A 12801-nucleotide genomic window follows, 5' to 3' on the forward strand; every position below is an offset into this window, starting at 1 on the left:
TTTGTACAATTTAATAAGTTACATAGCAAACACTGTATGTTTGGTTTCTATCCCTAAAGAATAAAACAGAACAAAACACTGAAAGGAAAATGTTCAGGTCATTTTAAGGCAAGCTGAGTATAATATTTATTCTATGCTACCTACCTTAAAAATTATTATACTCTCTACAGTAATGCTTCTACTATGAGCATAATTCAAGGCAACATCAACATGTCTAAATACATAAATTCCGAGAAGGGGATTTCCTAAAATCTTCAATGAAGATGCTTTGGTACATATCCCATTCCGATATATGTCAGTCACATCACTTTGAGGAAGTGCTAAAAAGCAGAAATGTTCTTCAAGTTCTCTGCCATGTCTTCCACTCTCACGCATCTCTGACCTAAAGCAAAACAAATAGTGTGTAGTTACATGAGAATCTCAGCAGAACTGTCAAGGAGAAGACAAACATTTCAGCTTACTATAGTGATAAAGCAACAGGATTATATTCAGAGGTGAAACTATCCAATGGTAATAAGTTATGCTGAATATCATCTAAGGAAGGAATTCAAGAAGTAGCTAGATAACTACTCCAGAATTATGGACTGCATTCTATATAGGTCAGTGATTATAATAAAAATGGCTAATATTTCCTGCATGCTGCTAATATGTCCAGCACTGTTTAGACTTAACTTTTACATGCATATTAATCATATTGTTCTCAACTTCCCCAAAACTGAGTTGCTACTGTTATTATTTTAATGTTGATGAGGAATATGAGGTTCAAAAAGTTAAAACTTGCCAAAGTAGCAAAGTGACAAATTGAAATTACAAATTCTATTTGGTTCAACAGCTCAAGTGCTTACTTAGATGTATTATGTGTTACGATGGAAAGGATGTGCATTTCTCATAGATACTATATCTATACCTATATATATATATATATATATATATATATGAAGATAATGAAAATCAGATACCTACATATACATGTATGTTCAATTATTAAGGTCATTATCATTCCTAAAGGATCTAGATAGCAGCTGGCAGAAACTAGGATTTGATCATAGACTCCTACCTTAGTAGTAAAACTATGAAACAGAAGAGATTGTAACCTGAAGTGTAGATATTCTTAAAATTTTGACTATTTTCCATAGCAAGAACTAATTAAACAAGTAAAACATCTCTCCCTTAAAATTGGTAGATAAGATACAAGGTTTTTTTTTTTTTTGCTCCTCCCTCCCCAGATAGGGAGTTCTATATGGCTTGCTTAGGAATAGCAGCAGCAGCAACTGCCACACCAGGTAATAAAACCGAAGTTCAATCACTAGGAAAGAAGCGTGATGTCATATGATTATAAATAATGGAGAACTAACAGAACCTAGAAAATAATGTGTATACCACAAAAGGAAAAAGAGTTCTTGAAAACTACATGCTACCAATATGGTATCCTCCCACCCCCACCCCGTTACCCATGGTTCCACTTTCTGCAATGTTAGTCACCCATGGTTCAAAAATATATACACAATTAAGATCTTCTGAGGCAGAGAGGCCACATAACTTTTATTATTGTATATTGTTACAATACACATTTTGTTACTAGTTTTTGTTAATCTCTTACAGTGCCCATTAAATTTTTTTTTCAATGTTTAGAAATCATTTTCCATTAACCTTATCTCCCTTTTCTGTTTAAGAGTCTGTGGAAGAACAGCTTAAAGACTACTCAGTGGTTGGTCCTATCCATTCAGAGTCCTGAGCCATGGGAGCTGCAGCCCAGTCTTCAGTGGCAGGCTATGCACTCCAGTCTTTACTAGGGAACTACTGGGTGGGCCCAGAGTACACTTGCATGCCTTTAGATTAAACCTGCAACCTCAGGTAGAGTAGCAGTAAACTCAGGAGCTAGAGGAATCCATTAAGCCTGAAATTACTCCTTGGTCATGGCCTTTTTAAGTAGCAACCTGCTCTTACTTTTCAGTTTCTTCAGGATCTCTGTAGAAGCAGGGATTAGGCATGACCCACCATAGGTATTTTTGGGAGATGGCACCACACATGTATAGAAATTCCCAGCTGTACCCAGCAAATGAGATCCACTGAGTGAATTCCTTTGTTATTGCAGGGGATGGCAATGTCCACATAGCACATAGGAGAGTCTGTGTTACACATAGCAATGGTAGGCAGGTTAACATAAGATGCCTCTGTGAAAGGCCGGTGGTCAGCTCTGGGATCAGTAACCACTGTAAGTCTTGGTTCTTGGAAAGCTGTCTGAATTTAGTTACAGTGAAGGTATCAGGAGTGAAGTAGGGAAGAGCAGTCCTCCAGTGCCAGCAGCAAACCTCAGCACAGCTTACCAGCCAGTATTTCTGGAGGATATGACACTGACAACAGCCAGGTTTTCAATGGCAACAATGCTAGAAGCTGCCACAGGGTTTCCTCCAGACTCTTCAAATATTATGAGGTAGATGCCATCACTTTTCTATTTGTAAATGTATTGTTCTATTTGGAAGTCAAGGTTGGTGCCACATTGGGTTCCTACTAAAAGGAATATGAGGACATCCTCTTCCTTCATTTGCAGGACATCAAGGGCTCTGGACATTGTGAAAGTTTCCCTTTAACTTACTATGGAAATCTGGAACAATGCAGTATGGACCCCTCTCTAGGTTGCATGGAAAAGGCTGGGCTTAATTTATAAACTAAACTATCATAGACATACCTGTATTTATATTAACAAATGAAGAATATATAGGGTATAGTACTAGCTGTACTTTCAGGCATCCACTGGGGGTCTTGGAACATATCCCCTGAAGGTAAGGCGGGACTGTCATATTTCTTATTTCCCCATATATTACTTACAGAATTTGTATAAAGTATATCATGTACATTATCATAGTATTGTATGTATTTTTTAAGAAGAACTCTCACTGTAGACAGGGCTACAAAACACATGGCAACAGTCATAAGCAAGACCAACTGATTAGATATGACCACTTCCCTCCTTAGTTCCAGGAAATGTCAACCTTAACTTTCAACTTCACATGTCATCATTTCCTGCTTTTTACTTGATATCAGTTGATTCCATGAACCACTAAGATCTCCATGTTGATCATTAAGATTTAGTTCTCATGGAATTACACTTTCTCTATCTTCCCAGTTTCTCAATTAGTTTTTCTTAGTATCTGGACAAACATTAACTTTCTAAAACAATGCCTTCAAAGAATTCCCACATGTAAATACTAAAACACATGTAAACACTAAAACACAAAGGATGGATGGGTGGGAGGAAAATCAAAGTATACTGTTGTAAGGTTACATCACACATGAAAAGGTGTAGGTGAAGGTACATTGTAATAAATAAAAGATGTACAATGTAAATCCTAGAGCAGAGTTTTACAACGTCAAACTGACATTTCAGTTTCATGTCACTGGCATCACTGACATCTTAGGCCAAATAATTTTTTGTGTTCCCTAGTCATCTTACTGGATAAACATTATATCCTCTTAAGGGAATGAGTAGAATGAAAAAATATAATAATAACAGAGTTCCAAAAACCTATATAAATTAAAGTTGGAAATATTCCTGGTGGAGTTTCGTATTGATAAGAATATAGCTGTACATTTAGAAAAACACTAGCAATGATATATGATTTAGATAATAAAAATGAGCAAAAAAGTTAGCCCTAATAATTATTAGCCCTAATAATTCTATGAATTATTTTTAAGTTTGAAAAGTTTTGTAAAAGGTGACTTTTCTTTTTTAAAATTTTTTGTTAATTATTTTTTTTAATTTTTTACATCATTGTTCATTTTTAAACAATATTTGCTTCCCCCCACCTCAAGGCTGACTTTTCAAAGGTATTCAGATTGTAGGTTCTCACTAGCTTGTTAAATGACTTAAGTTGTGAGTCTCAAGATTTCCTTTACAAAGGTAAAATGAAACCGGTCTTTTGTGTTTATAGTGAAATTTAATCCAATAATATGAAGACCTACTCTCTATTACAAAAGACATTAATGCCCATCAGACTCCACATTAACAGAATATTTATATTACCTTAAATATTAAAAAATACATGAGTTTAGAATAATATCCCAAAAATAGTATCATGCAGCAATACCAATAAAGAATAACCATCAGGCCTCCCTGGTGGTGCAAGGTTAAGACACAACCTATGAAGATATCCACAGCCACTTAGCATTAGTTCGATTCTCGGCCAGCCAGGGAGCTACCCACATGGCGCAGCAGACCTCTCCTGATTCTCCCACTGCTCCCCTCAGCAGTGTACTTTGGTCAATCTGCCTGTTCTGTTCCCTACTCTGTCTCTGGTGAATCCTTTCACCGCCCACGCCTCTGGCTTGTACCCTAGCTCCTGTATGCATAAATAAATAAATCTAAAAAAAAAGAATAACTATCAAAATTTGTCAGGTACTGAACCTTAAATATACCTTAAGTTTTGGATTGTCAAGCTCAAAATCAACTCAACACTCACATTAAATATGTAGATATATTCTTGGTTGTGGGTTGTTCTTTTTTAACCATTATCTTATTAAACATTAAGTAAACAAGCTTAAAAGAATTATATAACAGGGCCTCCCCTGGTGGCGTAGTGGTTGAGCGCTGGGCTGCGAAGCTGCCCGCAGCCTCTGCAGTGCCGGTTTGATCCCTGGCCACTGGCGAGGTTCCCACATGGCGTGCAGACTTCTCCTGCCGTGCCTGCTGCTCCCCTCAGCAGTATATTTCTTTGTTAGTCTGCCTGTTCTGTTGCCCGCTCCGACTCTGGTGAATGCTCTCACCCTCCTGCACTTCTGACTGTACCCAGTGCTTGTATAAATAAATAAATAAATCTTTAAAAAAAAAAAAAAAAGAATTATATAACAAAACTCACACAGGTAGACAAGTTATATATAAATAAGCATAGTACAAGAAAGAGTGTAAAAAACAAGATTAGTTCTTAGATATCTTTGGAAGACTATCTGTATGATCATGATGTCTACGTACTAAAACCAACTACAACAGAGTATAAGCTATAAATGCCTCAAAAGGATTGCCTATGGGGCCTCCCCTGGTGGCGCAGAGGTTGAATGCTGGGCTTCGAGGCTGCTTGCAGCCTCTGCAGCGCCAGTTTGTTCCCCGGCCGCCGCCGAGGGTCCCACAAAAAAAAAAAAAAAGGATTGCCTATATTATAGTTAATTACATTATACAGGATGGGTTGCAAAATAATTTGTATTAAGTAGGTAATAAACAGCTTTTTGTTGAGTAAATGAAGCACTGGAAGTATCCTATTTCCAAGTTTAACTGGAAACAAAAGAACACTGTGTAGTTATTAGGGATGACTAGAGGAGGAAATGAAACTATACAGTTAAAGAAAATAAAGTTATTTGCTTTGGAGCACTTGAAAGGAAATTTATTTTCAAATCACTGTCAAGCTGGCAGAAAGTGCAACATATGAATTGAAACACAGAAAGCTATGAGTATGTGGGATTTAAGAAAGATTAAATAAGAAATTCTTTATTTAAGGGTGGTAAAATAACAAAGATGGTGGTGTAGGAGACCCTAGCCTCTGGTCTCATAAGAGATCAATAACTAGGTAGTTATTTATGCACAAAAACACTGGGAAAGCTCTATAGTCCACTTAAGGAAGTTGAGCAACATGGAACAAAAACTGGAGATTAACTACAGTAAAAGGGAAGGAAGAACAGTTTCCTTTTGCCTGGATCATACAGCTCACCAAGCTGGTATTGCTCAGTGCCAATAGGGAACTCCCTAGGAAGAATTTTCCTTGCTGGGAAAGTGAAAGGGAGGTGTGACCAGCTTCCCAACCCCTTCAGATGCTACACGCAAAGGATCTGCTTTGGTTTCACCCCAACAAGAGACAAGCAAAGCTGAGACATACTATATACTACTAGGAACAGGGAAGAAAAGCAGGGGTTAGTGGTATCAGACAAACAAGCAGCAGGAATGACTAGTTTCTAGTGACCTACTCTGTAAACAACCCCAGCAGCATTCATCAGTGAAGAAACACATGAGCAGCATACTTGCTGTAGACCCTGCACATTTTTTTTAATATTTATTTTTTATTTATACAATAACTGGGGTATAGGCCAGAGACCTGGGAGGATGAGAGGATTCACCGGAGACAGAGTGGGGAGAAGAACAGGCAGAGGGACCAAAAGCACTGCTGAGGGGAGCAGCAGGCACAACAGGAGAGGTCTGCCGTGCCATGTGGGAATCTCCCTGGCCGGCTGGGAATGGAACCCGCACTGCAGAGGCTGCAGAGCCCCCACCAGCAGTTAGTCAACGCCTCTGTGGTTTTAGAACTACAACACATCACCCTAGACTTCCGCAGCTTATACCCACTAGTAGGCAGGTACTCAGGGCCCAACCCCTCCTGCTATTATGCACCTCAGCACATCAGATGCCTGTCACTGGCCTAAACTGCCATGTGCATACCGTGGCTAAATTTTGTAGCCACATTAGTCCACATTGATAGTCAAGGTCCCTACCGCTGGAAGTGTGTCCAAATCTGGCCCTGTATTCTGTCACTGGCCTCTACTACCATGGATCCATAGCAAGATCCAGCAATCATGGTAGTAGTGCTCGACTGAAGCCAACACACCTGCCTTTTTTTTTTTGACGCTGGCCCTTGCTGTCTTCTTTAGCCCCCACCACTACATGTGTATTTGAACCAATCCCTACCACAACACAGGCACCTACAAATGGGCCCCATGGTTTAGTGCACGCACTACGTAAGTTTGGGTCACTACTGCTGCTTACCATGGTTCCTCGTCGGACACATACACACACAGGAATACTACTCAGCCATTAAAAAAAGATGACATATTGCCATTTGGGTCAGTATGGATGGAATTGGACTGGATTATATTAAGTGAAATAAGTCAGGAAAAAGAAATACAAGACGATTTTACTCACATGTGGAATTACAGAGAAATAAAACAAAGAAACACACACAAACCTAAACCAAAATAAACCCTAGAAAGATGACTGCAGAACTGAGGCTGCCAGAAGGGATGGGAGGATGGCGCGCATAGGGAGGAGGCGGCCCAGTAAACTAAGGTGGAATATTATTGTTGCTTTGGTGGATGAATCTGGTGTAGTAACATACACCTGAAGACATGAGAACCCTAAATCATATACAGTGTTGTTGTAAGCCTATCTTAATCTAAAAAATGTTGCAATGAGCAGGCACAGTTAAATAATCTCATTATAACAACAAAAAATGATAATTATGTTAAATAAAGGATGTTAATTAACCTTATTGTGGTACACATTTCACTATATATTTTTTAAATCATCTCATTATAACTTTAAACTTATACAGTGTTGTATGTAAATTATATTTCCATAAAATTAGGGGAAAATGTCTAACTCACAAAAGAAGTCCAGATATATGGCACAGTGTATTAGGTCTCTACTGCTGCTGTTGTAACAAATACAACAAATTCTGTGGATTAAGACAAACTTTATTATCTTATAGCTACATAAGATACCCAATAAGAGTTTCACTGGGCTAAAATCAGAGGTGTTCTCTGGACTGCCTTCCTTCCTTATTTCAAAGGCAAGAATCATTTTTCTTGATGGCAGTTACTTTAGTTACTTGCACTTGAAGGGCTAACATCCCATTTTCTTGCTGGCTGTAGCTGTTTCCAAGTCCTTGAACACACCTACAGTTTATGGTTCCTAACATCTTCATCTTTTAAACCAGCTGGGCAGGCTGAATTACTCTTATACTTTTTTCTACTGTTTCCTCCCTCTGACCCACTCTTCTGACTTCCTCTTATGTTTTTAAGAACCCATGTCATTAAATTGGACCTATTAATAACCCAGGATAATAACCTATTTCAAGGCCAGTTACCTCAATCACATTTGCAAAGTCCTTTTTGATAGATAAGTAATATAGTCATAGGTTCTGGGATTTGGGTTTGGGGATATTTCAGAGAGCATTAATACTACCTTCTGCAGGCAGATTCTGAATTTATTCAGCCCCTCAACAATATTAGTGTAGGGTAAAGATTGTCAGGCTTTTTGCCCTCCCGCCATTAGGATTAATGGCGGTCCTGAATGCATGCCTGATGGCGGGCAACTGGAGTAGGGCATGGGCATACATAGGTAGGTACACCTGGGCTGAGGCTGGGCCTATAAGGGCAGTATCACAGGGACACCAACAGAACCAGAAGGGAAGACCAGAAGGAGAACATGCGAGAGCGCAACACCAGCAGAGAAGCAGAGACCACGAGAGACTGCCAGAGAGCCCAGAAACAGTGAAGGCTCGCTGGGGGCTAGGAGACCAGTCAGCCTCCTGGCCCCCCCAGCACCCCTGCTTGCCGTGTACCTGGTAAACTCAATAAAAGCCTGAAAAAGCCCCCTAGGGCTCCAGGACTCCTCCTTCACCCGTCCAGTCTGCTCGAAACATACAGACCCTGTACTGTGCCCTTCCTGTCGCTACAATTAGGAACTCAGTTTCTTTTCCTTGAATTTCTACACTAATAGACTGCTGTTTCTATTATCTGGCTCCTCTGTAGTCATAAGAGGGCTGCCAGAAGCAACTAGACCCACAGGCTTCCTTGCTAACGATCACTAGTCAAACACTGTCTTCACTTTTTTTTTTTTAAAGATTTACTTATTTATTTATACAAGCACTGGGTACAGTCAGAAGCGCGGGAGGGTGAGAGAATTCACTAGAGCCAGCGCGGGGAGCAGAACAGGCAGACTGACGAAGTACACTGCTGAGGGGAGCAGCGGGTGGCAGGAGAGGTCTGCGTGCCATGTGGGACCCTTGCCTGGTGGCCGGGGATTGAACCGGCGATGCAGAGGCTGCGGACAGCTTCACAGCCCAGCACTCAACCGCTGCACCACCAGGGGAGGCCCTGTCTTCACTTTTTCTTATATCCAAGCAAGTCTCACTCAGTGTTCTACTGAACCATACTGATCACACTTAACATTCAAACAGCTGGCTTAAAAATAACTTTTCATAACAAGAAACTAAAAAAATCAGGCAGCCTTTAGCAATGTTGATCAACTCCTTGATCCCAGCTGTCATAAGGACCCATGTTTTTTCCATCACTTCATCCTTACCTTCAGCTTTAGGGTTACCCTAACACTTCACTCTTTATTAACCCCCAAAGTGCTGTTTTCAATAGCTTGAGCGACTTGTTTCCTAATTCACATCAGATTGATTTCTCCAGAGGCCCCCAAGTCAATCTATCTCCAGTGTCTCTGGTTTAAAGTGATTTAGTTCTGCCTGCTCTGGAACCAAGCATTGCTAAAGCAGAGAAAGTAACCATGGATGATTCAGACTATTCACTGGGGGTGGAATGTAAACTGAGGCTTTGACTACAAATTCAAATCACAGCATCAAGTTGAATTTTGACAATCTTCACATAAATCTGAAATATTTAACAGTAAGTTATCTTAAAATAATACAAGAAAAGGTCAAACTGATAAAAATAAAACAACAGACTTAAGAAATGAATTCAGTTTCTTAAGACCAGCTCAAGTTTCTCAACTCTTCAAAACATGTCTCAAAATTTTTAGGAAGACTAATCAAAGACTAATCTGTTCACCAGTATCTGTATTATAACATATTATTTTTCAGTTAGTTGTATATCTTCTCCACTAAAATGTGAAATCTAAGGTTTAGGAGAAAACATTTTCCCCTAAGATTATTAAATATAATATATGACATAGTAAACACTCATGTTTAATTAATGACTGAGTACATAGATGTTTAATTATTTCTTTGTATTTGCTTTAGAAGTGGTAGATAGAATATAGATAGGAAGTAGAGATTGGTCTCTTTTTGGAGTTACTTGCTTTTGCTGATACCGCAGATGTATAAACTTCTCTAAGGGAAGTAATAAGAACAAAAGAGGAAATCACTTTTTTCATGTCTCTTCTACTAAACATTCTTATTTTTCCTTTTGCCTGTATTTAAAGCTATCTGAGGGTATTTTCTAGCATCATTGATTTTTAAAAAAGGTAATAAAAATTTAACTTAACAATCAAATTTAACTTAACAATTAACTTAACAATCAAATGCCCACTGTGTTGCAAGACTCAGTTTCATACTATGGACACAAAAGCAAGTAAGATAAGGTGGGGGGCGGAGCAACATGGCGGCGAGGAGACACTGCGAGTAAGATCTCCCATTAAAAAAAGTTAATAGGTGGGCCTCCCGGGTGGCGCAGCGGTTGAGCGCTGGGTTGCAAAGCTGCCCGCAGCCTCTGCAACGCTGGTTCGATCCCTGGCTGCTCCCCGGCCACAGGAGGAGGGTCCACATGGCGCGCGGACCTCTCCTGCTGCCCGCTGCGCCCCTCAGCAGTGTACTTAGTCACTCTGCCTGTTCTACTCTCCGCTCTGGCTCTGGTGAATTCTCTCACCCTCCCGCGCTTCTGACTGTACCCAGTGCATGTATAAGCAAAAACAAATAAAAAAAAAAAAAAAGTTAATAGGGAGGAAAAGCGGCAGGTCCCAGTGAGAACTGGGACACGGAAGATAAACGGGTGACGCCAGCAAACTGCCCGAAGAAGAAAGTGGCCATAAAAGAGGACTAGAAGGGAGGGAAGCGCAGAACCCTGCTCCCCTCCCCCGCCCACAGAGGCGGCACTCTCCGACCGGCAGAGAGGAGGAAAACAACAAACTAAAACGACCCACAAGAACAAACGACGCAGCAAGCGGGACTGTGAGTGGAAAGGAACTATTGCAGCCACCACACCCTGTGAACGGGAGCTGTGGAGAACCCCCGCAGGATCCGCCGCCGAGGTGAGCTCCGGGCGCCATTGAAGAGAGACCCCGCCCCCGGGGAGGAGACCAGCACCAGCTCCGGGTGCCATTGAAGAGAGGCCCCGCCCCCGGGGAGGAGACCAGCACCAGCACACAGCCCCGGGCCCCCGGTAAGCTTGCGCGGAAAGGCGGCGCGCTGGAAAAACAGGCGCGGATCGCGGTCAGGATTGCGCGGAACAGCGGCGCGCTGGAAAACCAAGTGCGGATGGGAATCGGGATCGCGCGCGGAAAAGCAGTGCAGTTGAAAAGCAAACGCGGATCCAGATCGCAGCTGCCCAGGTCCCTGCGCCTGCGACCTAGGCTTGCGGGGAGACGCGCGGAGGCCCTCCCTGAGTGAGCAGGCCCAGGCGCCCAGGCACGGGAGCTGGATTCAAAAGGCGCCATTCCCGCACCACTGAACTGGGCTACAGCCTGAGTCCTGGAACTGAGGGCTTTGGAACTGACACCCGGGGCACGAAACTAGGGGCGTGGGTTCCCCACGACGGTGGGGCACAAGGCAGACACAGCACCCCAAAGCCGTTGAGGCTTACCCTACCATTCCCGCTCTATTCCCTGTCCCACGGGGTGGAAAATCAGCTCCCCAAGGGCTCCAGGAGAAATCTCTGGCGCCACCTAGCGACTTGAAGCCAGCAGAGGCGCCTAGAGGAGCCAGTGGCCAGCTGGGGAGTTAGCCCACGCCGGGCCTCTTCCGACCAGTAGTCTGAGCCCACAGGGGGAGCGAGCACCCACAGCCGGGGCAGACCAGGCGCGCAGAAGAGTGTGCCTGAGTCCGGACGCACAGGGAGTGTGTCCCACATCACCATCTTAGAACAGGGACATTTCTTCAGTAAAGACTACCTGCAGAAGGCTTCCTCAGGAGCCAGAGGTGAGCGGGGGAAGTTCGCCCACGCCAGACCCCCTCTGGCCTGCAGTCCAAGCCCAGAGGGGGAGCAGGAACCCACCGCCGGGGCAGACCAGGCGCACAGGGGAGTGTGCCCCCACATTGGCATTTTAGAACAGGGACCTTTCTCCAGTAAAGACTGCTTGAAACTGACAGATGACTCCTGGAGGAACCAGAGGAGAGCAGAGAAGCTCACCCAAGATGCCGGCCAGTCCCAACTACACAGTGTCCCAACGCATACGGCAAATTAGAAAACAGACAGTAGGGAGGAGAAGAACCACACGCAACCTAGCAACTCCCCAGGGAAAAAGCACACCACAAAAAGGAAAGCAGCCCCCAGATTGCAACGACAGTAACTTGGAAGAACTTCTGAGCCTTCCAGAAAGAGAATTTAAAATTGCCGTGATTAAAAAAACTGACAGAAGTCATAAAGGAAAACAATGATAAGGGAAAAATAATCAACGATCAGAAGAATGCAATTGAGTCCCTAGAGAGGGAAAACAATGGTCAGAAGAATGAAATTGAGTCCCTAAAGAGGGAAGTAAAAGAAATGCAGGAGATCAAAGAATTAATGGAAGAACTAAAGAATTCTGGGAAAAGCAATGAAAGCAGAATAGACGAAATGGAAGAACGAATAAGTAATCTTGAAGACACAGAAATAAAAAGAACCAAAACAGAAAAGGAAAGAGAAGTACGAAGGAAAAAGAACGAAGAAAGACTTCGGGAACTATCTGACTCCATGAGGAAAGGAAATATAAGAGTTATAGGAATACCAGAAGGAGAGGAGAGAGATGTAGGAACAGAGAAAATATTCAAAGAGATAATTGAAGAGAACTTCCCAAATGTGAAGAAGGAGCTGAAAATTGATATACAAGAAGCAAGAAGAACACCAAACTTCCACGACGAAAGGAAAAATACAGCAAGACACATAATAGTAAAGCTCCCAAGAATCCAGGACAAGGAAAAAATAATGAAGCTGGCAAGAGGGAAGAAACAGATAACATTCAAAGGAAAGCCAATCAGGCTGACATCAGACTTCTCCGAAGAAACACTACGGGCAAGGAGAGAATGGAGGGACATAGTCAACAGACTCCAAGAAAACAGATGCCAACCAAGAATTCTCTATCCCGCAAAGCTCTCCTTTCTCTTT

The 12801-nt window shown here is 42.2% G+C and overlaps 1 protein-coding gene and 1 pseudogene across 7 annotated transcripts in view; both read right to left on the reverse strand.

The window, feature by feature from the left end:
• Positions 1-12801, reverse strand: part of TEX15 (testis expressed 15, meiosis and synapsis associated) — a 77079-nt gene that overhangs the window by 26164 nt on the left and 38114 nt on the right. For all 7 annotated transcript variants that reach the window (XM_054700838.1, XM_054700837.1, XM_054700839.1 and 4 more), the window contains one exon: positions 145-382. In XM_054700838.1, the coding sequence (XP_054556813.1) occupies positions 145-382 (238 nt within the window). The remainder of the gene's footprint in view (positions 1-144; positions 383-12801) is intronic.
• LOC119257787 (40S ribosomal protein SA-like) lies at positions 1699-2572 on the reverse strand (annotated as a pseudogene).

The sequence above is a fragment of the Talpa occidentalis genome, unplaced genomic scaffold (assembly GCF_014898055.3).
Source record: "Talpa occidentalis isolate TD23 unplaced genomic scaffold, MPIMG_talOcc4v2.1 talOcc4.4, whole genome shotgun sequence".
NCBI classification, from domain to species: domain Eukaryota; kingdom Metazoa; phylum Chordata; class Mammalia; order Eulipotyphla; family Talpidae; genus Talpa; species Talpa occidentalis.